The sequence below is a fragment of the Pocillopora verrucosa genome, chromosome 11 (genome assembly GCF_036669915.1).
Source record: "Pocillopora verrucosa isolate sample1 chromosome 11, ASM3666991v2, whole genome shotgun sequence".
Classification (NCBI taxonomy): Eukaryota; Metazoa; Cnidaria; class Anthozoa; order Scleractinia; family Pocilloporidae; genus Pocillopora; species Pocillopora verrucosa.
The window spans coordinates 12874590-12897613 of NC_089322.1; the positions used below are offsets into that span (position 1 = coordinate 12874590).

At 36.9% G+C, this 23024-nt stretch overlaps 1 protein-coding gene across 1 annotated transcript in view; it reads left to right on the forward strand.

Annotated features, from left to right (window-relative positions):
- Positions 1–734: 734 nt before the first annotated feature.
- LOC131794429 (dynein axonemal heavy chain 6) overlaps positions 735–23024 on the forward strand; it is a 49771-nt gene continuing 27481 nt past the window's right edge. Inside the window, exons 1-35 of the mRNA XM_059111953.2 lie at positions 735–1069; positions 1629–1661; positions 2127–2572; positions 3707–3919; positions 5061–5115; positions 5219–5353; positions 6038–6176; positions 6883–7024; positions 7533–7722; positions 8108–8292; positions 8690–8798; positions 9554–9674; positions 9781–9932; positions 10209–10361; positions 10813–10914; positions 11257–11406; positions 11944–12072; positions 12430–12543; positions 13347–13490; positions 14121–14330; positions 14811–14924; positions 15007–15105; positions 15619–15799; positions 16089–16185; positions 16491–16595; positions 16705–16784; positions 17404–17492; positions 17620–17766; positions 18430–18540; positions 18785–18910; positions 19536–19691; positions 20223–20318; positions 20998–21201; positions 21307–21460; positions 22476–22747. Of these exons, the coding sequence (XP_058967936.2) occupies positions 878–1069; positions 1629–1661; positions 2127–2572; positions 3707–3919; positions 5061–5115; positions 5219–5353; positions 6038–6176; positions 6883–7024; positions 7533–7722; positions 8108–8292; positions 8690–8798; positions 9554–9674; positions 9781–9932; positions 10209–10361; positions 10813–10914; positions 11257–11406; positions 11944–12072; positions 12430–12543; positions 13347–13490; positions 14121–14330; positions 14811–14924; positions 15007–15105; positions 15619–15799; positions 16089–16185; positions 16491–16595; positions 16705–16784; positions 17404–17492; positions 17620–17766; positions 18430–18540; positions 18785–18910; positions 19536–19691; positions 20223–20318; positions 20998–21201; positions 21307–21460; positions 22476–22747 (5145 nt within the window). The 5' untranslated portion in view covers positions 735–877. The remainder of the gene's footprint in view (positions 1070–1628; positions 1662–2126; positions 2573–3706; positions 3920–5060; positions 5116–5218; positions 5354–6037; positions 6177–6882; positions 7025–7532; positions 7723–8107; positions 8293–8689; positions 8799–9553; positions 9675–9780; positions 9933–10208; positions 10362–10812; positions 10915–11256; positions 11407–11943; positions 12073–12429; positions 12544–13346; positions 13491–14120; positions 14331–14810; positions 14925–15006; positions 15106–15618; positions 15800–16088; positions 16186–16490; positions 16596–16704; positions 16785–17403; positions 17493–17619; positions 17767–18429; positions 18541–18784; positions 18911–19535; positions 19692–20222; positions 20319–20997; positions 21202–21306; positions 21461–22475; positions 22748–23024) is intronic.

Consider the following 23024-nt stretch of genomic DNA (forward strand, 5'->3'; position numbering starts at 1 on the left):
AACTTCCCGTGGTTTGAAGTTGAATCCGTGTCCCTCGACATCACTGCATCCATGCGACAGATGCACGGTATTTATGAAACAATTAGCCTGGAGCAACGGTGATTTGTCAGTGAAGAGGAGCTCAGTTATTTGCCAAGAGTAGAAACTGACAAACTTCGTTAACCGTGTAGAATAATTTTTTTTATCATGAGATTATCATATTGATTAGTATTTTCGGGAAATACTTTTATTTCAACCAACATCATCTGACCTCATAGTCACATCTACAATGTTGGCCTGTGCCTTTCGTGAGTGTGACAGCCTTGCAATTTATTTGTTTGGGTGAAATGTAAATGTCCCAAACGGCCACGAATAAAAGTGATGTCTTTCTGGATATGTACCAGATGAATTCACGAGGTCGGTAAGCCACAATTTCTTAAATTACTATCTCTAACAAGGATGGAATATGACCGAACTTTGTCTCAATCCGCGTCAGGGTTTTGGCAGCACACCCAAACTTCGTGAATGCCCTCTCCCCCTCATTTCTTTTGCTTGGCATTTTTACTCTATTGCAAATATAGTTTCTGAGTTTTTGGCTCGATTTGTAGTTCATCTCTTAAATTTAGAAATTATTTTTTTATTACAAAGGCGACACGGGAAAAAACGTCGAGACAAGTTCTTGAGCTTTCCCGCATGATACCGAGGCTCCCGTAGTTGACAATCTCGTTACGTAGCAACTTTCTCCAGAAACAAAATGGCGGAAAGTTTGGAAAACAAAGTCAAGTATGGAGGTTTCCCGCGATTAATTAGGACATTTATGCTCCTTTGTGTGGTTCACTAAGATGCACAACAGATTTTTGTTTGTGTAAATATCAAAGAAAAAGTCTTCTTGGAGAAAATGGCTCAAAACGGTGCAAGTACCTTCGCGAATGGCGGTAGGAAACCCTCTAACAAACCAAGATCCGATGCATTTTCTTTGCCAGGGATTGACGAAAATGAGCTTCGCGCTCGTATTTATGCAAAACCACAATTAAAACCAAATCCAAAGGCTCTTAGATTCAGTGGTCCGACCCCGGTGCAGCTCAAAAAGGTAAGCTCGAGTGTGAAATACCTACTTCATATAGCTATTTTTTCCTAATTATGGACGTGCGGAGGAACATAATATTCTTCAGAGAAGTTTAAACACGAACATTTTTTCAGCAGAGCTTACACAGCTTCGAAAAATCGTCATCAAAATATACAAGAAATGACCCTTCCCTCCAGAAGATTGAGTCTCAACCCCGAAAGTTAAACAATTTTGTAATTCATTTCTGAACTCTCTCTGTCAAATTAAGAAAAGAAGAGGAATGCCTACACAGCTACATTTAACTTTATGCGCAAGCTATAATAATGACCTGTGACACGTCTTTCAAGTTTTGTTTAATGATACTGTAGTTTAGGCTTACTTATTTCTGTACGTTCGTCACTTGTGCAACTTTTTGGCAATTTTGCGAACTAATGCTGCGTGTGTGGGTCCTGTCTACACTAAGGTACAATTTTAACTGCCTACAACATGTTTGTTAGACTTTGATTGATGGCTGACTTACAGTTAAATCATATACTGGTTAGTTTTCCTATACTATGATTTATTTTCTGTTGTTATTCTTCAGAATATACCAACAGCACCAAGACTTGAGCCCTTGGTAAGTTGAAAAACTAATTAATTGAGATAAAATGTAGCAGTAATCTCACCAGTACCATAGAAGACCTACCCTGTGACCAAGGAGAATTAAGAGATGATGACAAATTATCAGGCAATTCTTGTTCAAAGGGTGGATAACACTATTCACTCAGGATAAATTTCTCTCCACTCAATAGTGCAGTTACTAGGTTTTTTTGTTGACACTTATCTCCTGGATAGTGATTTATCTGTCAAATCACTTTATCTACTGTTGGAAAAATTGTGCCCAGCCATATAAAGGTCACTAAATAGTTACTAAATTTATTGCTTTCCTAAACTTTTGCAAAATGCTTCTTATTGTTAGAGAAAAATATTGTTTTCCTTTCAAGGTTGATTGAAGTACTGACTGAACCATAACTTTGCAGTTAATTTATCAGTGGTTGTAAATAACAAATACAAACAATAATGGAATTTTTTTTTCTTTCAGCCAAACCTTGCTAGATATCAAGAAAGGCAAAAAAGTCTTCCCTACACTCCTACTTCAGGGAAGACAAAAACCCCAACACCACCCTCCTCTTCTGAACCAGAAAAGAAGAAGGCATGCCGAAGGGATGTGGTAGAACCTCTTGAGCGAGTGACATCTCCATTACCAAGCCTACCAGATGATCTAAAGAATAAACAAGACAAAATTGACTCAGTAGCTCAAGTTAATGCTAGGGCCCCTCAAAGGAAGGGATCACCAAAGCAAAAAACAAATGGTCATGCTTTTGCAAATGGAGGAGCTGTAGTGGAGAAGACTGATGTTATACCTGAGGGATTGAGAGATCCACTTCAGATCATCAGTTTGATCAAGGAGAACTCTAAACTGGGGTTTCTTTACATGACACCTGCTGTTGATAGGTCATCAATAGAATACAACCCATACAACCTTAAGTAAGTATTTAACAATGCATATATTTTTGTAAGTATAGGAATGTTTCTAGGTTCAGTTCTCTCATCATAAGACAACTGAGTGTGTCAGTTACTTACAAATAAACTCTCTATTTTTTAACATTCTTTGCAGCTTTACTTGAAAGTAAGATGTGCTTGTAAACATTCGGTGGAGGGTGTGTGGTTAGAGGATTGTCATAAAATTCAATATTGAATTTTTAGTACATTAAGAGATGTAAAAAACGGTGAAGTTTAGTCTTAATTTTTACAAAGATAAAGTAACCATAATACATGTATCTCTGGGAGTGAGCAGAAGGAACTGATTATGGCAACAGTCAGGAACAAATGAGGTGGAGCTTTTGTTTATGACCTTATTCCTTATTGGAAAAGCAAATGATAAGTAAAATCTCTTTTGACAACTGGACACAAAATTCACAGTGTTCTGTTCATTCACACTATACGATCAACATTGCTGATTCTAGCCTGAAGCAGAATGCATGTCATGTACTTGTATGAACCTAGCAACGGCCTTGCCCACCACAGGGTTCTCTGTTGCTCAGAGGTAGAGCAAATTATGACACATGAAATCCTATGGTCTTTCGTCTGATTCCTCATAGAATTTAATTCTTTTTTGTCCAACACTTTCCTCAAGAAACATATCTTATCACTCACATTGACACCCTAGCAGATAAAAAAGAGGATCATACACAAATGTCCCTCACATTTGAATCACCTTGTGTGCCAGTGACCTGTAAAATAATTTTTTCGTGTTGAGGCAGGGGGCAGCATCTAGACCTTGACATCTTTCAGGATGAGATGTCCTGATATTTTTAGTTCTCTCTTTTCTAAACATAATAATTGCATCATACAAGTACCTGGATTGCAAATCTTTATCCATTTAATTGAAGATGCAGGAATCAAAATATTTCATGTACATTGTAAGTACATGTAATTTAAGAAGACTATTGTGATGTTGGACGTATCTCATACTATAGTGTATTATTAATTATTTTTTAAAATCATTACCACTTTACAGTGTTTGATTTTAAGATTTATGAGTCAGTGACATTCAACTGATCTGTTTAATGAAAGGTTTTTTCATACAACTGAAAGTTTATGTTTTCCTTTAATTAACAGAATTGTAAAGCATTCAGAAATTGACCATTCAGATTACTACACCATAAGTTTTGAAGGAGTAACTCACACTTGTGACAATGAAGCAGAGTTTACTGGTCTTGAACGCTGGGAGAAGGAATACAAGGACTACAAACGACTTGTCAAAATTCCAACATTTGCTAACTTTAGGATGTGGAAGGCATTTGTTGTCTGGAGAAAGAATGTCAAGACAAAGTAAGACATCAACAAAATCTGTAAACTAAACAAAGAAACTAGTAGATGTGCATGACATGTGTAAGTGTAGAGGCAAGCTGATGTCTTTGTGTGTCTTGTATCCCCTTATAACCTTGCAAAGTTAACTATTTACACCCTATCATCAGTATGCATGTTCTCCATACTGTTCTCTGTGCATCTCCAAAGGTGCTGACAAGGAGAATTTGCTTAACAATCCAGAGTTTTTGTAGTTATTCATTGTTGCCATTATTCTCATTACCTTGATGTCTAATTCAAGGAGTCGTACTGTAAGGAGAAATTGGATATTAACCCCTATTAGGGGGTTAAATGGTTAATGGATGTTCAAGTCAATAAAAGATCCTTGCAGGGGGTTTGTTATTAAAAAGTTGGAGTAAAGAAGCCTGAAAAAAATTATTGCTTGAACGGGTTTTGAGCTCATGCCTCCCAGATACTGGTTGAGCAATACTATGGACTGAGCTACTAAGCCACAGTTTGGGAGTAAGGCAAAGTTCTTAGGTTTTTCACGATTTATTTAATTAAAATTATGATCACATTCCTCTGCAGGAACTAAAGCCTTACTAGAATCTGTCTCATTCCTAATGTGCGGCTTAGTTGCTCACTTGGTAATAGTGGCCAACTGCTACAGTACATGTTTCTTGGAGGCTCAGTTTCAAATCCCTTTGAAGCTTGAATTCTTTTTCCAGGCTTCTTTTCTGCAATTACTTAAATTGCAGCCCATCTACAAGCAGCATTTATTTGCTGAAATTTGATCCACAAGTGAACAAACATGATTTATTTTACTAAAATTGTGAATGGATGTTGTGATAATGACCTTGCAAAATGCTATTATCAAATAGAAAACATATATTTAGAATATACTTACACATGAATACCAAGAAATTACAACTCTCAGTTTTGTTGCAATCCAGTTATATTGTTTAATAATTGTTGTTTTCAGTCTGACTTCAATTTTACATCCATCAAGCTCTTAACTGACAGAGCTACACCCTGTAGTTTTTGAGATCTGTTGAGTACTGTTTTATGAACCAGGAAGAAGTGGACTTTGACAAGTTCTTTAATGAATGTTTCCCTTTTTTACTGGAGGACTTAATAACGTATCTCCTCTTTGTCACAAACACAGAAAAGTGACCCAGTGTAAAAATCAACTACAAGAGAATCTCTTCATTGTAAATGCTGTAAGTACATGTGATGCTAATTTAGTACACTTTTTGGAATTTTTTCTCAGATGTTTTGATGTAGAGTCCTAAACAATGAATGTGAGAATTTATCTTTTATTAGTCATTACGCCCAGCTTTGTTGAATGTGCGAGAGATGTGTTACCGCATCAGTGACATGGGTCTGTGCAGAGTGGAGAAAGGGCACACTTACACATTGGATGAGTTCAGGAATGCTCAGTTTGAGCAGCTTGAAGAAGTATGTAGAAGAAATTACTATTAATTAATCAATGATATGTTTCATAACTCTCTGTCTAGAGCTCTAATAGTGTGATATTTACATTTGTAAGCAAAGTAATCCTTGTCACTATGAGCCATTTCATAATTGTAACGCAAAATAAGACTTGTTAATACTTCCAAACTTGTTAAACCATGAACACATGAAATGCATGTGGAGTGTGCCTTGTTTTAAAACCCAACCCTTGAAAGAGCAAGACATGTAAGCAAACCACCAACCACAGACCAGCTGGTGTTACTTTATACAGTTATAGTTTCTCACAACTACAGCACTGGTAATTGGCATATTTTCATCAGCACAATTGCATACATTAGTGCACTTGATTTTCTTATTTATAATGATCATTTTAATCATACATGTAGGTAGAGACTGAAATGATTTTTTGGGTTGCATCCTGAGTCTTGGGACTGATTTTGGGTCTAGTTTTATGTTTGTATCCTCTGTGTGAGATATGAGATTAAGCTGTGTTGTAATGTTTGACCTTACTCATACCTCATTGTGACTTTTATGCCTGAGTAAATCATGTTTCACTTGGCTCTTTTAGTTGCCTTACGTAAAATTAATCATTTTATCAAATTGATAAAGACAGAAATATTGCCAAAGTATTTTTCAGTCGCTGAAATGTGGATATTTTTGTATTGGCAGGTGGCTGGAAGATTAGCAGAGTTCCGTGACCTTGTCAAAGAAGTTGTCAGAAGTGCATGTCGAACAGCTCTGCTAGAGGCTGGGTTCACACCTGATGATTATTTCATGGACATGGAAAGTCCTATGGGCATGTATGCAGGTTAGTATGAAATTATGATTATTGATGTCTCATTTATAGACTGAGGTGCCACTCTCTAAGATGATTGAATTATAGTGGAGCTCGCTGAGCACAGCCCCATAATAATACAAAATAGTAGTAACCCATCAAGCTGAAAAAATTTGGATATATGACTGAACAACCATACAACCGTACAAGGTGCTACTTTTAACATGTGTGATCAACTGTACCATGGGCATGCCATCACCACGGCTTTGTTCAGTAGTTCAGTGGTCAGTGCATAGGGCTCCGAGTCAGACTACCTGGGTTCTAGTCCTGGCCAAGGCATTGTGCCCTTGAGATGTGCGGGAAAAAAAAAATGGGAGCTCCACTTTTAGGCTTGGCTTAATCTTTATATTAATAATTTTAACACCTCAACATGAAAATGAGTTCAGCTATTTAACACCCTGGTAGTTCCTTCATATATATCAAAATGCATGCAATGTTATTTCAAACAGTTTAAAATGCAAAATATTTAACACAAAATGTTTCATCCCAAAGAAAATTTGAATCACTAGCAACAGGTCATTTTACATACTTTTTCTCTATCCAGTAGAGGTTTGTTGTACATCTTCTTTGTTGTAAGAATGCTTAGTCTTCAAAGCATTTTAGTTTACATGTCAACACTTAACAAATTATATATGTTCTGGAGTTGTTTCTTGTAAATTTTTAATGATTCTTTGGACAGATGAATATGGAGGCCCTGCACATTCAATGTCCTCCTATCTTATGCCAAGTGGGTATGAGATGGATATGTATGGTGATGCACCAGACAAGATGACTTACACAGAGCAGGCTAACAAAAGAAGCCACTGCAAAAGACTTACAAGGTAAACATCAGTTGTGTCAGTTGCTGTATAAATGGATCAAGACTGGCAGTTCCTCAGAAAAGAAGAAATGAAATGAGATGAAAGACCTGTTATTTTAAGATGAATTTATAATAATGTCTTTTAAGATACTTGCATAAATACAGACTTTCTATCATGTTTTACTATGTTCTTGGGAAAGCCAAGCTAATAATAGCATTCCAATCATTATTATGAAAATAGATTGTACAAGATCTGAAATAAACATTTTCAAGTATGTCTATTGTAACTTTTCGGGAACTTTTTTTGAGGCAGAGCTAACCATAGAATGTTACAAGTATATTCTAGTATGCTTTTTCAACACTGTACACAATAATGGTGCTACTTGACTAATTGCTGCTCTCAAAAAATGGCTAAGGAGGGTGCCATGTGATAAGAATGTGTCAGATAACTTTGCAGCCTTGCAATCTGAAAACAGATTGGCCTCAAAATTGAATAATTTATATTTATGTTGCTATGAATTTGTTTTCAGCTTTATCCGGCTTGCTGACTACCTCATTGTGAATACCATGCATGTCCTAGCAGCAAACTCTGTAGCAACTCTGCTAAACTATTTGGAGGAACAACTACAGCACACACCCACCCCTGCGCAAATCCAGGGAACAAGTGAAGAAATGGAGCAAGAAGAAGAGAAACCAGAAGGAGAGGGTATAGAGCAAAAGGTATTGCCTCGATTCACAGGTTATGATTTTATAATTTACTCACTATAGTAGAAGTTAGTTCTTAACTAAAACTTATAGGAGTACGCTAAATGTGCAGATGTATGAAAGTGCCCTGGGCCAATATTTGTCGTCACCCAACTGTTTTCCCTGACTGCAGAATATAACTATACACATTTTGGGTGAATCTAAACAATTTATTGTTATGCTGGAATGATATCTTACTCAATACAAACGAGATGTCTCTGGGTGGTAGTGATTCTTAAATTATTTGTGTCACCCAATTAACCACAAATTGTGGTTAATTGGGTGAGTAAGAAGGGCTGTTAATGTGTTAATGTGACCCTGGTAGATCCTAGGATAAGAGCATGCTCCTTTTTTATTGCAGGATGAACAAGGGGAACTCCATCCATTGTACACCACAGAGCTGCTTCTTGAGCCTCAAATGCTGCTTTTCTCCCCTGGATTAGATGACTTTCAGGATGGACTAGGGGAAGTCATAAAAAAGTTTCAAGATGCTGTCCTAAGTGTTCAAAACCTGGTGCCAGACCAATATTTTGATGCTTTTACGCAGTAAGTTTTGAGGGTTGTCCAATACATTTTAATTTAGTCAATTCAACTAAGGCAGCCTTTGAATCGATTGGGATTTAGTCATCTTGTGTTACTGTAACTCACCATGTGTTAACCCACCATTCGGCTTCCAGTCAGTCTATTCATCAACTACCATAGACAAATTGAGTGAGATTGGGTGTATTGGACATGTTTGAAAGTTTCAAGGTTTAGGAAGAAAAACATGTAGTTGGAAACTGAAAGCCAGATATGTCTATTCTTTGATGTTCTCCATTATCTTCAGTCATGGAAAACTTACAGTATATACAGTGCTGTTTAACCTTATAAACTGAAGACAGAGTAACACTTTAAATCTGTGGAAAATACATTATTTTGACTTCTAATTTTTGTTGCAACATAGACCTTTCATCAATGGTAAAGTTGAGGAGAAAACAGCTGGTGATGGTCCTAGTCTGGCTACCATGTTTGAGGATGATAGACATCTTCAGGGAATTATACAGAGTATCAAGGTACGTGGTTTTAATATTTATGAGTGGTGAAAAAAAAAAGGAAATTTTAGCACATGATATTTTGATGAGAAATAAAGGGGTTGAGTCAAACTTCAAAGTATTTTTGCAAATGGTTTAGGGTTTCATCTGAATGATGATATGTGGCTATTGACTGAGTGGGAGGACCAGACAAAAAGATATTTGGCATAAGGTCATGACCTACAGACTGATGGCTGTGTGGTCTGTGCATCATGACCGAGAGCAAAATATTTTCATGTCTGTTGCTCAAAACACAGTCAGATTTTTATTGTATGACTGCTAAGTCTTATAATTTCTGAAATTATGTTTGAACATAAATAGGATGTGATAAGAAGTATTAGAAGGGCACACACTTCACAAATACAAGCAAGGTTCTACAATAAAAGCTTTCACTTCATTTCTTTGCACACCCAATTAGAGTTCACAATCTCAGATGATGTGACAGAGCAGGGCTACACAGCTTTCATCATGATTTTCTATAGTATTGTGTAAGCAGTGCTGAAGGTCGTATGATTAGCAATTATTATTTTTAAAGGTGTGCCTCATCTATCTGGGAAAGTGTGTCTGATGACATAGCCTTTTTGAAAATCAAGTTAATTTGCTTTTTCTCTTTTGAACAATTTTAAACAGATGTTATTCAAAAGTTTGCTTTTGCGTACATACTGTACATCTGTACTATTTTTCTTATAATGACCTACCAAAGATTTGTTGAATTAAAGTGTTTTCTTTTTATTTAGGATGCAATTTCCTCAGCATTTGACTCTGCATGGCAGTATGCCAATACATTTGAACCTTATCGCCAGTTTTATCAAGAGAATGAGAGTTTGGATCTTGAAGGAATTAGACAAGAAGAGCACGGTAATAATGATTGCAAATACCCTTTTTATGGTTGTGTTTTGACAGATAATTCTAACCTAAGAAGTGGTTATCTAAAGAAATAAATTTTTTTCATTTTGTAAATCAGATGTTCACTTCTTCTCAAACTCACTGGACAAATACAATAGTGAACATGAACAAGCAGTCAGCATTTTGGAACACAGACCAATTGGCATGATCCTTGTTGATTGTAAGAAGTTGAAAGAAGTCCTTATTCCATCACCACTGAAATGTTTAGAGGTAAGTGTGGTCCAAATTTGTTCCATTAACCATCTCCCTGGATATTTCATCAGCTGGGTTTGGAGATTCTTTGTGTGTGGTTTTACGACAAACAATTATTAATGATCTTGACAAAATATTGTATTGTTTCCATTTTCCATGTTGCAATATGGAAGTAGTTGTTCTTAAGTAAATGTAACTTTTCAGTGATAGGTAACTTGTTCAACTAAGCATCATGTGCTATTTTGTTGGTAGATGTACATGTACATAATGTAAGCACTCTTTCCCTTATTGTAGGTGATAAATGATATATTGCCTAAGTTGGCCAAGATGCGAACAGATACATTGATGGAATTCTGTCAAGATGCTCAGTTTAAACTAGAAGCTGTGCCTAGTAGCACCACAGAATATGTTGAAAGCCTTTCATTTCTTGACACCATTCAAGAGAAGGTAGTGTCTTTTCAGTAGTCTTTATTTACATACCACAAATAGCATTAAACTGATTATCCTCAATCTTTATCAGAGTGTGTTACTTTTATATTACCTACATGTAAAGCAAGGTGAAATCATGATATTGTGCTAATTTGTTCACATGCTGAAGTTTAGTTGTAAATGTAAATACAGCACTACAAAAGTAATGTGGTATTTGTGTGCTAGTATTACACACTGCATAGCTAGCTGTACAGCCTGTCAATCATGTGAGTAGTCGGGTGTCATTGCTGTCAAATCTCTCAGGAAGTGCTCTGTACTTTTCTGAAACACTGTTAAATCTAATCTGTAAAGAATACTGAAAATAAAATGGTAAGCTATACTACAAGTAGGTCTTGTCAGTCCTAACATTTTCAGGATCTAACCTGTGTTCCACCTAGTGAATCAATGTGAGTTATTACTTTCTTTTTAGGTTGATGATATTGAAAGAGATGCTACTGTTGTAAAAGAGCTGTATGACTTGATTGAGACATACAAAGTACCAACGCCACCTGAGGATCTTGCTGTGTACCAGGTATTGGTTCTGTCTGTAGAATTAAGATTTAAAGTGGCAAATAGAACTGTAGTGTGAGTGTCCAAATCAGAGATCCTGGCCTTGGCATCAAAGCACACACATTGATCACAGTTTAATTATCAAAGTGTTTTTCTATCAGGAAGTGTCAGTGACCTCAAGATGAGGTGATCATCATCACCTGTCAAAACTACATGTATTGAGAAATTTGGAATGCTTTTGTAAACCATTTTCTTTATAGTGTCTGGTTACTTCATCAAAGTTGGATTTTACATGTTGCTAATATTAAGTACCAGAAGTCCTTGAACAGTTAAAAAAACTGAATAAATTCCATGATCCTTGTAGACTCTGAGGCCCACAGTTACAGCGGTTCGTAATGTAATCGACAAATCATTAGCTGAGAGGGATGCCAATATTGACAAGATGTGTACACACATTGACAAAGATATCGTGGTACTGGGTAAGGAGGTGAAAGAAGTGAAGCAAAAAGCTCAGGTTGGTGTAGCACATATTGTTTATAAAGGTTATTGAGCTAACACTAAATACACTCAGCACTTATGAAAAATATTTGTACTGTACAAGTAGATTTGTTTTATTCATTTGTCATTTCAAATTTGAGTAATGAAAGCCAAGATAAACATCTCACTTAAGGGTTGAAAGCTGTTATTTCTGAAAATGACTGAAGGCTGTCACTTTGCCTTTGCAAACAATGAATGATCCCTCATGTGTATGGTAGTGGTACCTTTCCTTCTCTGAGGTGAAGATGGAAGTCGTCATTATCCTCTCTTCCTATTTTGTGATCAAATCCTGCTTTTGGAAGACCTAAAAGTTTTTGGTCTCTGTAGGAAAATTTTAGAACTCAGATTAAAATTACTGGAGGAAAATTAAATACAATTTAAGCTTAAAATATGTTTTGTATCTCTAGTTATCTTTTAAAGTAGAAGTAACCAAGAAGGAAGTCAAAGTGTTTAGTGTCTTGGCCAGTATTTCTTTGTTTTCATGATGATACTACAAGACTCATTTCTGTTACAGGACCCCAAGATTTTGGATTCCAGTTCACAGTCACAGGACATTATCCACTACCTTGAAGTTCTCATAGAGAAAATGGATAGCCTCAACAACCTGGCGCTCACATACAAATCACACCAGAAGAACTTCAAGGTATTGAACAAGGATCATGAACTAATAGCTTTCACTGGCCTATACAACATAACCAGATTATTAGGGAATTTTCTGAGTTGCAAATTAGCTTAAGGGTTCCTTTTTTCAGTCCTTGAAATGCATATTTTTTTATAGACATATTTATATGCAAACAGCTTTTTGTTTATAGATTCTTTTGACCTTCTAGCAATGGCTTCATGAATTTACCGGAAAACTTCCTCAATAATGCATTTTTCATTTGAGCTTCTCCTTGTCTGACATTAGATTAGAGCTAGTAAAAACATAATCTTGTGCTGATGCTGTCATTTAAAGAATGCAAGAATGAGGTTTAATCTAACAAGTCTGCACTACACATAGGTTGAGGTGGCCAAGTTCGAAGAACTTGAAGAAGTTCATGCAGAGCTCAAGCTCAAACAGGCATTGTGGAACTCACTTGTGGAATGGGATGTTGTCACTGATGAATGGCTTGAGGTGGGTGTTACTATCCTGCATTCTTTTTGTTGAAATGTCATTGAAAAACATCTTATGAAACACTTTAAATTCTTTCCAGTTGAGACTTTATCATGCAAATTAAAGTTGTTTCACATTTGTTCAATTAAGTATTTCAGTGGTTGGCAAACCTTAGTACATACATGTACTGGTACAGTTGGACCTCAATTATCTGGATTTCTTGATAATCCAGACATTTTCTCTGATCCCAATTTTTTTATGAATATTTATTAGTCATGATTAAGATCCATAACCATGTTTTTTAAAACTATAGTGTTGAAAAGTGAAGTAAATGCATGCTTGTTTTGCTTTCAAAAAGCAAAAGCAGCACTTGCGTGCCTGACATAAATATAATGAAGAACGTTTGAATGAGGTCTGATTGGCTTAGAGTTGCTTTGTTGCTAAGTGAGATTTCTCCCTCTATTGGTTTGTTTGGTGTCGTATGCAAGATAAACAAGATACACAGCATCACAAATATTTATTCATGATCATCATGTCCTTGATTTTAAATGTTTTGTTTGATGATGAAATGTCGCTTTCTAAATTTAATCAGGTTTTGTTCCTCACTAATAATCATATTCTTGGTTATCCGGACTATTTCATCTAGTCCCAATGAGTCTGGATGATTGAAGTTCGACTGTTATTAATCTCAATGAAATTTTAGTTGTCTGTCTGTTGGCTTGTCATTGTTGTTTTCTTTTTTTCTTACAAAAATTGACAGCCAATTGAAATTGAATCTATTTTCTCAAACTGAAGAAGTTAACTGTGCATGAAAAATGTTTCAGCTTCCTTTTGAAGAGCTCAACCCAGAAACTCTGAGCAACCAAGTGATGAAGTATGCTAAGACAGTTATGCAATTGGAGAAAGGTTTGCCTCCCAACTCAGTGGTGCCAATACTGAAAGATAAAGTGGAAGGGATGAGGCATAAGGTAGATTTTTATAATTGAAAATTACTGGTAAACTAATAACTTTTTCTTTTTCATAAAAGCAATAGAACCCACTCAAGTGAAGACATGACAGCAAGGCTAAATTTACATGTTGTATCATTTTCTTTGAATTGTACTCCATCTTCAAATCAGTTTATTTTTTATTCTTATATCGTATAGATATGAGTATTGATTATTTTTAGAGCAGTCTCATGGCTTTAAAGTAGTTTGAAACAATTTGAATTTAAAGGAGACATAAAACAATGATCACAAATCAAAATGCATTTCAATGTGAAGAAAAGGCTGATGAAATACAGAAATAAAGAGGAAATTTTAAATCTAATTGTTTCTCTGCATCTATATTTAGACCAGTAGATTTGAATAAAATCATCATGATGTGATTGAACCACAGCTGTAGTGGTTAATTAACCTTCAGTGAATGCTTTTACTTAAATATTTGCTTCATCGAAAAAACACGAGCTAAATGACAAGTGCAATTAGCTTGAGTTTGTACTGTTTAACAGTCAGGTTGTGATTAAGAGAAGTAGTGGTTTGAGCTTGTCAGTGGTATGGCTGTATAAAAGTTCATTTTCCATACTTACGCATATGTGTTCTTGACTTGGTTTAATATAGTTACCAGTCATAACCAACCTGCGTAACCCAGCTCTGAAACCTCGCCACTGGGAGCACATTCAACAGATCTTTGGTTACCACTTTACTGAGGAAGAACCACTTACTCTGGGATTACTCAACAAGATTGATGCATTTGATCATACAGAAGCTATTGAAGAAGTCTCCGGGCAGGCGTCTAGTGAAGCATCACTTGAGGGAATCCTCAAAAAGGTTTTGACAAATAATCCTGCTAGTGACTTTGTTTTGTATTTTTATCATAAAGCTCGAGATCTGGATCTGGATCTGGATCTGGATCACAAACATAGAGTGAACTTCAAAAATGTCCACAGGCTAAACAAATATGGCGTTCGAAACGATGGCACAGTTTTTGCTAAAAAGGTTTATGAAATAATAAAGATTTTCTGTAATGAACTCCAGGGTTCTTGCAACGATGTTCATAATATCCATAGGCCTCCTATGCCTAAAAAAAAAATCGATAGAAAGGAAACCAGCGGGGGAAAAATTGCGAATAGGCAAATCCTAAGTTTACGCATGCTCAGATATCGAATTTTACCAAGTTATGTATTTTAATGACGTAATGTTTAGATGTCGCTGAAGTCAAAATAACAATCTTGGCAAGTGGGTTGCAAATAAAGTAGTCATGGAAAAAGCTGATACATAATATTTTTTTTTTCTTGTAATGTTGTTCAGGTTGAAGATTCATGGAAGCAAACAGAATTCATTGTGTTACCCCACCGTGACTCCAAAGATGTTTTTATCTTGGGTGGAATCGATGATATCCAGGCTCTGCTTGATGACAGCATGGTGATTAGAATTTTTGAACATTGTTTTATACTTGAAGGGAATGATCGGTCATTTGTGTTAACTCTCTTCACTTTCTCTACAGATAAATATATCCACTATTGCTGGTTCTCGACATGTTGGCCCAATCAGACCAAGAGTGGATGACTGGCAAAGGCAACTTCACCTCTTTAGTGAAACACTGGTAAGATTTGATTAATGTCTACTTTCCAAAATTATTGTTACTTGCATATGATGCCTTCAAATCATGCATTTGCCAGTTTGTCTGAGACAAGAAGTCTTCGTCAAGGAAACCAAAACTCATAAATCGCTCGTTTGACTGGATGGGTAAACATGCGAAAACAACGCAAAGAGATTCAAATGTCAAGACTTACCAGTCCTATGGAGGAGTGGAATGAATCAAAGTTTTTTTTTTCCGGTGAAGCTATGTTATGATCATGATTGTTACTGCAGTCATAGTAGATAAGCCAATTCTTTTAAGTTATGAAGCGTATTTTTCAGAGTTACTTCCCAAATTTTTAAGCTGTACCGATAAGTTTGATTAATTTTTTAGAGGCAAAATATTTTAAAACCCATAACTACGCAACGCACTCTTTCAACCAGTGTTTGTCCACCTGCTGGGTTTTGGAAAAGAAAATCATTATCAGAGGGAACAAATGACAAAGACGTGACTTTCATATTGTTGTTACTTTACCAGGATGAGTGGATGACTTGTCAGCGTAACTGGTTATACCTTGAGAGCATTTTTAGCGCTCCAGATATCCAGCGTCAGCTACCAGCTGAAGCCAAAATGTTTCTGACAGTTGACAAGTCATGGAAGGAAGTCATGAGAAAAGTCCACAGGCTTCCCAACGCTCTCCGAGCAGCCACCCAACCAGGTGAGTGTTCACGTAGAGGTAACTGGATATTAATATTTTCATGTCCAGAGTGTGTTATAACCGCCAGCCGCCACTGAAGGTTTCTGATCTGTTCCTGGCTAAACATTACACGAAAAAAGCGTTAATTATAAAAATAGAATAATTAGGTTTTATCAACTGAGTTGGCGATGTAATTTGAACACAGTAGAGAGTTTCTGGACCACTCTCCAAAGCTGACGTTTCTTTGTGGTTTTATGGCTCAATTTTTTTCTGATAAATGAAATTTGAAATGCTTCCTTACTTGTTTCAGGACTGCTCGAGATATTCCAGAATAACAATGCCCTTTTAGATCAGATTCAGAAGTGCCTTGAGGCCTACCTGGAGTCCAAGTGTGTTATCTTTCCAAGGTAGTTATGAGATGAAAACTGAAAGGTTCTTCTTTCGCTGTCGGCTCATTTTTAGTGTGAGTGGTGACAGTAGCGGATCTAGGCCTTATTTGTCAGTTACGTTGCAAGTCATCCACTCATCCTGGTAAAGTAGCAACAATATGTAACCCTTATTTTGGTTAAAAAATAAAGAAAGAATCGCAGAAGGAAGAAAAGCCGTCAAGGCAAGCGACAAAAAACCGGCCCCTACCTTAGCTCAAGATCTGGATCCGCCACTGGGTGATTAGGTGTTTGATCGTCAATAACGCAATTCTTTGTTATTTTAGGTTCTATTTCCTTTCAAATGACGAGTTATTGGAAATCTTATCACAGACGCGTAATCCGCATGCTGTGCAGCCTCACTTGCAAAAGTGTTTCGATGCCATTTCAAAGTAAGTTTTTGTACTTCTTAGCTTTCAACTATCAATATATCATAAAGGAGGTCAAAAGAAAAATCCTTCCAACACTTTATGTTTTTCCAATCTATTCAACTTTTCTCAGACTTGAGTTTGGTAGTGCTGCTCAGCCACCTCCCACACCATCAGCAGCTGAAAAACCAGTCACACCAACTGGAGAGAGACGTAAGTTTTACTACGTTATAGTAATAGGTCTGTGTGGAGAACAATTCAGGGAGTAATCGGGCGAGTGATCACAAATTGGCCGAGGGCGTAGCGCGAGAGTAATTTTAAAGCACGATTACCGATGCTTTGTACTCCACTCAGTTCGATTACCAATTAATTGTGTCGTTAACAAGGTGCGGGGAACTCAGGAATGAAAAAGTTAATGTAAGATAATATACGGAATAAATTCATTGAACAGGTTTATTTCGTCCATGTTTGTTTTCAATGTGGACCTCTCAACCTGCTCTCTTAAGAAATTTTCTTTATTTTATTTGGCCACAATTGGCTGAGTAGTTGAGTTATATTGGATGCTTAACTGTCCGATTTGACTAGACCGATTAGCGAACTCGGACGAAGTCCTAGTCATTTCCGGTCATAGATCACAGAATACTTCCTTGACATGTACAAAAGATTGCAGACTTAGTTCAAGCGAGCTACAAAATCAGGAAGGCTCACTCCGGTCCTTGCGATATCCTTCCTTTGCAACTGATATTACATTTTAATTTTATGTCCTTTGTATTCAAGCGACAAGCGTTTGTCTCAAGTTTCTCTAACCTTTGCTGTATTGTCTGGTTTTCAGCCGCCTCAGCTGGTAAGGCTGCTGAAACAAAGACCAATGATATCCTTGCAATGATCTCACCTGAAGGAGAAAGAGTTGGTCTTACAAAGGTGAAAAACAATATTTCATTCCTGTCCTTGTTTCCTTAAATAATTGTAGAACTAGTGGTCGTCACAGTGAAGTCGTTTCCGTCTGAGGTCATAGAGAATCTTATAATTTTTTTTTTATCTGTTCAAGGGTTTGAAGGCTCGTGGTAATGTGGAAGACTGGCTTGGTAAGGTTGAAGAGTCTATGGTTTCTTCACTCAGAAAACTAGCCAAAGCGTCCATAGCTGACTATGAGAGCAGACCGAGAGAAGAGTGGGTTACACTACATCCTAGTCAGGTAAACTCAACGCTATACTGAGTCAATAATTAACAATTTCTCATCTAAGTGGAGGTAAATATCCACCACTTTCATTGACACTGAGGTGAATAATTTTTTTAGTGTATACCATACACATATCAAAAAACTTAGTTTATTTGTTTCAATATACCAAAAAATGGTCAAAAATTAAACCCCTGACGTGCTATTTTGTCTGACGGGCTTCTCGGAGGTGAATAGTACTTGCTATTTACCTCCGGACTAGCCGATCAGCGGGCGGGAAAAGCATTATTCACTTGTATGGTATTTTCTAATAAATCATATCTGTATTATTTCTTTACTTGTCTACACTGTGTGTTATTTGAATTCTGTTATTTAATACGCAGCCATATGTTCTGGTTATCTATGATCAACAATACGATATAAAGGAAAACATTTTGGTTGTTGGAGAGCAAAAATGTTTTAGAGGCTTTTCAATGAATTTCATGCTAATTTATTTCATTATAGTTGATGTTTTTTCTTACTACTAAGAGTTCCGCTTATTTTTTAACAGGTTACTGTTTAACTCTTTCCTCTAAACAGCTTTTATCCATTCATAACCGTTAAGCTTTTTCACTTACGGAATGTATCATGGAATGGTTAGAAATACGTTTGATTTGTTACACAACTGTTTTTCTGTTGTAGGTTGTTCTGACCGTTTCTCAGACCATGTGGTGTCGTGACATCACGGAATGTTTGGTTACAGAAGGTGACAGGCTAGAGGCCATGAAGGAAGCAGAACAGATGTGTGTCACTGTAAGACAAAACAAACTTTTATTATTTTTGATACCTATGATTGGTTTACATTTTCATAGATTTCGCAAGGGCGCTATGACCTTTGATCGAGCACATTACAACATAACTTCTGTTTAAATGCTACAGAAACATGAAGGAAGGCGTTAAAAAGGGGAGATGGTCACCACTTTATCTTTTTAACTCATAAGATACAAAAGTTTTGTGATGCTTTACTAATTTTTTTTTATTTCCAACTTCCCCCAAGAATTTGAACAAGCTTGCTGCACTGGTTCGTGGAGAGCTTCCAAAACTGACCAGGAACATTCTGTGTGCTTTGATCACTATTGATGTGCATGCAAGGGATATAGTCACAGGAATGGTGGAACATCAGGTCATTAACCTCTTAATTGTATACAGCTGCATGAGCAAATCTCAACTCGTCTTGTCTTGACTTTTATCTTGATGCTTGATGATAAAATAGGCGATGTTGCATATTTTACCTTGCTGTTACGATTAAGTTAGACGCAGTCTGAAATTGTATGTGCAGCTTTGTGTGTTCCATTTTCATTAAATGATATATCAATAACGATGAATTTTTGCATCAGCTAACGAAAAGTCATCAGTTAGATATCTCTTACCAACCGAGTTCAAAGTCTGTAATTTTCGTTAAGCGCGCAGGTCATAAATCGGCGCAAACTTTTGAATGTAGTGGGCCTTACAGTAAAATACGGCCCGCTAAATTGACCAATCACAGGGCGCGCACTAACTGAGCGATACAATAAAGTGCATTGAATCCCCATAAAGTTGCACTGCCTATCAAACTTTTCCACAATTTATTTACACTTGACCTGTCTCTTTATTGCCCCCTAAATTCTGATCGAAATGAATACCGCTTGAATAAAAATAAGTTTACATAATTTCTTTCGAGCCTCTGCACTCAAAGTTAGTTCTCTGAGAGACGGCTCGAACCTTCAGTCTTACATAGAATTGACCCTAATGTTTGTTGAATACTTTAGGTTGATAATGTGAACAGTTTTGAATGGGTAAAACAGTTACGTTACTACTGGGATCCAGACCTGGACAACTGTGTTGTACGCATGTCCAACTCCTTGTACATCTATGGTTATGAGTACCTTGGTGCCTCACCTCGACTGGTCATCACACCACTTACAGTAAGACATACTTTAATAACAAATCTTCATTGATTTATCTGTGTACCTATGTGTACATTTTTAAAAAGGATTTTGTATCGCTGCCGCGTGGAAATATCTTAGCTCGGTGCCCTTACTGCGTTTGTATACGTTGCTTATGTTTCATTAAATACATCGCGACTCTCGCGGCGACAGATCAGTGCGACAGGTTTTTGTGGTAAACCACTAGGTAGGTATTGCTTACCAAACAAATTGCTTGAATTTATTGCACAGCTGAAATTACACAGATTCAAACCAGTTTGAATTCGTGCGACTCATTGCAGCACAACATTCTGTCGTAGAGACAATGTTTTTGACAAAAAGAGCAGCTGTGACGTATTGCAATAGTTTGTTGATTAATTTGTGCGTACCTCAACATGTGACAAGACACATATGTAACGTCGTAACTCCAACCTGAATTAAATTTCTTTCAAAAGAGAAGCATTTTACCAGGGACGTACTTGAACCAACTCAGTCAGAGAAGAACAAAAGGTGTCTTTTTTTTGTTTGAAGGATCGGTGCTACTTGTGTTTGATGGGAGCACTACAGCTTGACTTGGGAGGAGCACCCGCAGGGCCTGCCGGGACAGGAAAAACAGAAACTACTAAGGTAATCCTGCAGACCTGCATAACAAAGTTTTATTTGTTGATAAGCCATAGTTTCACTCTTGGTGTTATGTTATGTCAGAGGTAGCAAAAGAATATTATGAGAAATCTAAAGTTCTAGCATTTCTGGTTGCGTCCGTTAAACTAACAACTGTGTGGAACATCTTCTTTGATCAGTTGATAACGTGAACTGAATGAGATGAGAGAATATAATATAAGAAACTTCGAAGTCAGTTTTTTAAACTTTCCTTTTATAGTCTAAGAATTGTGGTCAAATCACTTCCAACTAGAGGATTTGCTGTTTCGTAGTGAGTTCCACTAGGTCACAGTGATGTTGCTGTCAACTAAGTACTTATTTTGTCGTACAGGGAAAATCATGAAAGTTCAATGTAAGAAAATACGCTTTAAGCAAAATTTGTGCTGGAAATTATTTGAAATTTATCACCCGGAAGTTTTCCTCAACCAAGACAGTAATCATCCTGTATATTCGCGGGTTTCCTTCTAACTTTCCCGGTAAACTAGAATTCGTCAGTCGAAAAGCTCCGGAATCAAGGGCCTTCGTCAAATTTCGCTCTCGGTAGTTGGTCACTTATGTATGGAAAATTTCATAGACCTCGTCCCGTACAAGAAGTGTTCTGTTTTGTAATCATAGTTCAATATTTTTTGTGTGATTTTGTACGCAGGACTTAGCCAAGGCCCTTGCTAAACAATGCGTGGTGTTCAACTGCTCTGAAGGATTGGACTTTAAGATGATGGGACGGTTCTTCTCTGGCTTGGCTCAGTCAGGAGCCTGGTGTTGTTTTGATGAGTTTAACAGAATTGACATCGAAGTGTTGTCTGTTATTGCTCAGCAACTTCTCACCATAAGAAACGCCAAAGTGGCTAAGGTAAAGTTTTATACCATCCTATGGCCTGGAATCACGGCTGGTTAGCTTGACGCTCTTTTAAATTTTTAAGTTAAAAATCTTTGAGAAGATGTTTTGTTCCTTTAGGCTTCCCGTTTCATGTTTGAGGGGCGTGAAATCAAACTTATTCCAAGCTGTGCGGCATTCATCACAATGAACCCTGGATATGCTGGTCGAACAGAATTACCAGATAACTTAAAAGCTTTGTTCAGACCGATGGCTATGATGGTGCCAGACTATGGTGAGTAAACGAGTATTACAGCGTACTCCTTAGTCGGTCGGTAACCATGGAACCTTTTTCGAGTATTAACCTAGCTTGCCATAGAGTAGCATAGCGGTCAAACGTCTTCACACGTGCGAAGGTTGTAAGACTAGGTGGTGTGCTTTCTGGCTGTTAGAACTGAATGATCTAACACGAGTTGCATAAAACCACACAAAAAAAGTAAGTCACGGTGTTTTAACCCTGTAACCCCTGAAAATAACTGGCATCTAATGTCTCCTTCAAATATCAGCTACGAATCAAACATTAAGTTAACGAGACCAAGGGAAATGATTTACAACTAAAGAACTCTTGACTGTTAAACAAATTCTCCTTTTCAGACCCTTAAGAAATGTATAGAGAACACTATGGAGAATATGCATACTGATGTTGGGATGTAAAGGGTTAAGAGCTTGTAATATAATATTCTATGGTAAATCAAACGGATACCCGTACCTGAACAAATGTTGTGTTCCAAAAGTCTCGAGTTCCCTACTTTTGTTTCTCTTAACAGATTTCTGTGAACGTTTCAATTTTCTTTAGCTTATTTTGCGAGACAGCGGTTGTTTCTTCTTTTCCTTCGAAAGTTTGCGCGGGAATTTGGTGCACAGGCGGCCAGAATTGGCCGACTATGTCTGACTTTTGACCGCTGTGTTCCGTAGAGTTCTCTTTGGCTTAATACGAGGTCTGGGGCTTAGTTCTTACTGAGGACTTAGTTTTTCCTTTCTCTCACACACTACATTTCACCTCATATCTCTTCTTCACTTTATTACTGAACTAAAAAATAACCATTTTTCCCCTTTATTTATTGAAGTATATTTGTTACCATTACCAGTTAGATGTTCTGTGGCTTTGTCGTTGGTGTCATGGTTCAAATGTTTCTTCGGTTTAAAAGTTTTCAATTCAAGTAAAAATTTGAAGCCCAAGATATGTCTATTAATGAACCTTTAAACTATTTTTGATAGGAGAGTCATAACAATTATTTCTCTCATTGTAGCCTTGATTGCGGAAGTGATTCTGTATTCCGAAGGCTTTGAATCCTCTAAAAACTTGGCTCGTAAGATGGTGCAGATGTACCGACTGTGCAGTGAACAGCTTTCTCAACAAGATCATTATGACTTTGGTATGAGAGCTGTCAAATCTGTGCTTGTTATGGCTGGAGCGCTGAAGAGAGGAAATCCTAATCTGAATGAAGATATCGTGCTGATCAGAGCTCTTCGGGACAGCAACTTGCCCAAATTTCTCAAGCAGGACGCCGAGCTATTCAGAGTAAGTACTTCAGGAAACAGTTGTAATATATTTTTAAGGAATTGTCATTTCTGCGAATCAGTATTGCGAAGATCGCTTATATATTTGAATTGTGTTCTGTTTGAATGTTGCTCTTAACCCCATAACTCTAAGAGGTGATTAACATGTAACTTCTCCCTACAATGTCCACAAATTATCCAGTAAAGAAATGATGAGAATACTCAAACTCATCAGGTAGCAGTTGTTATCTTGATCTAACACCAAGTTCTCATGGCTACGTTAAAGGAAATGCGTGGCA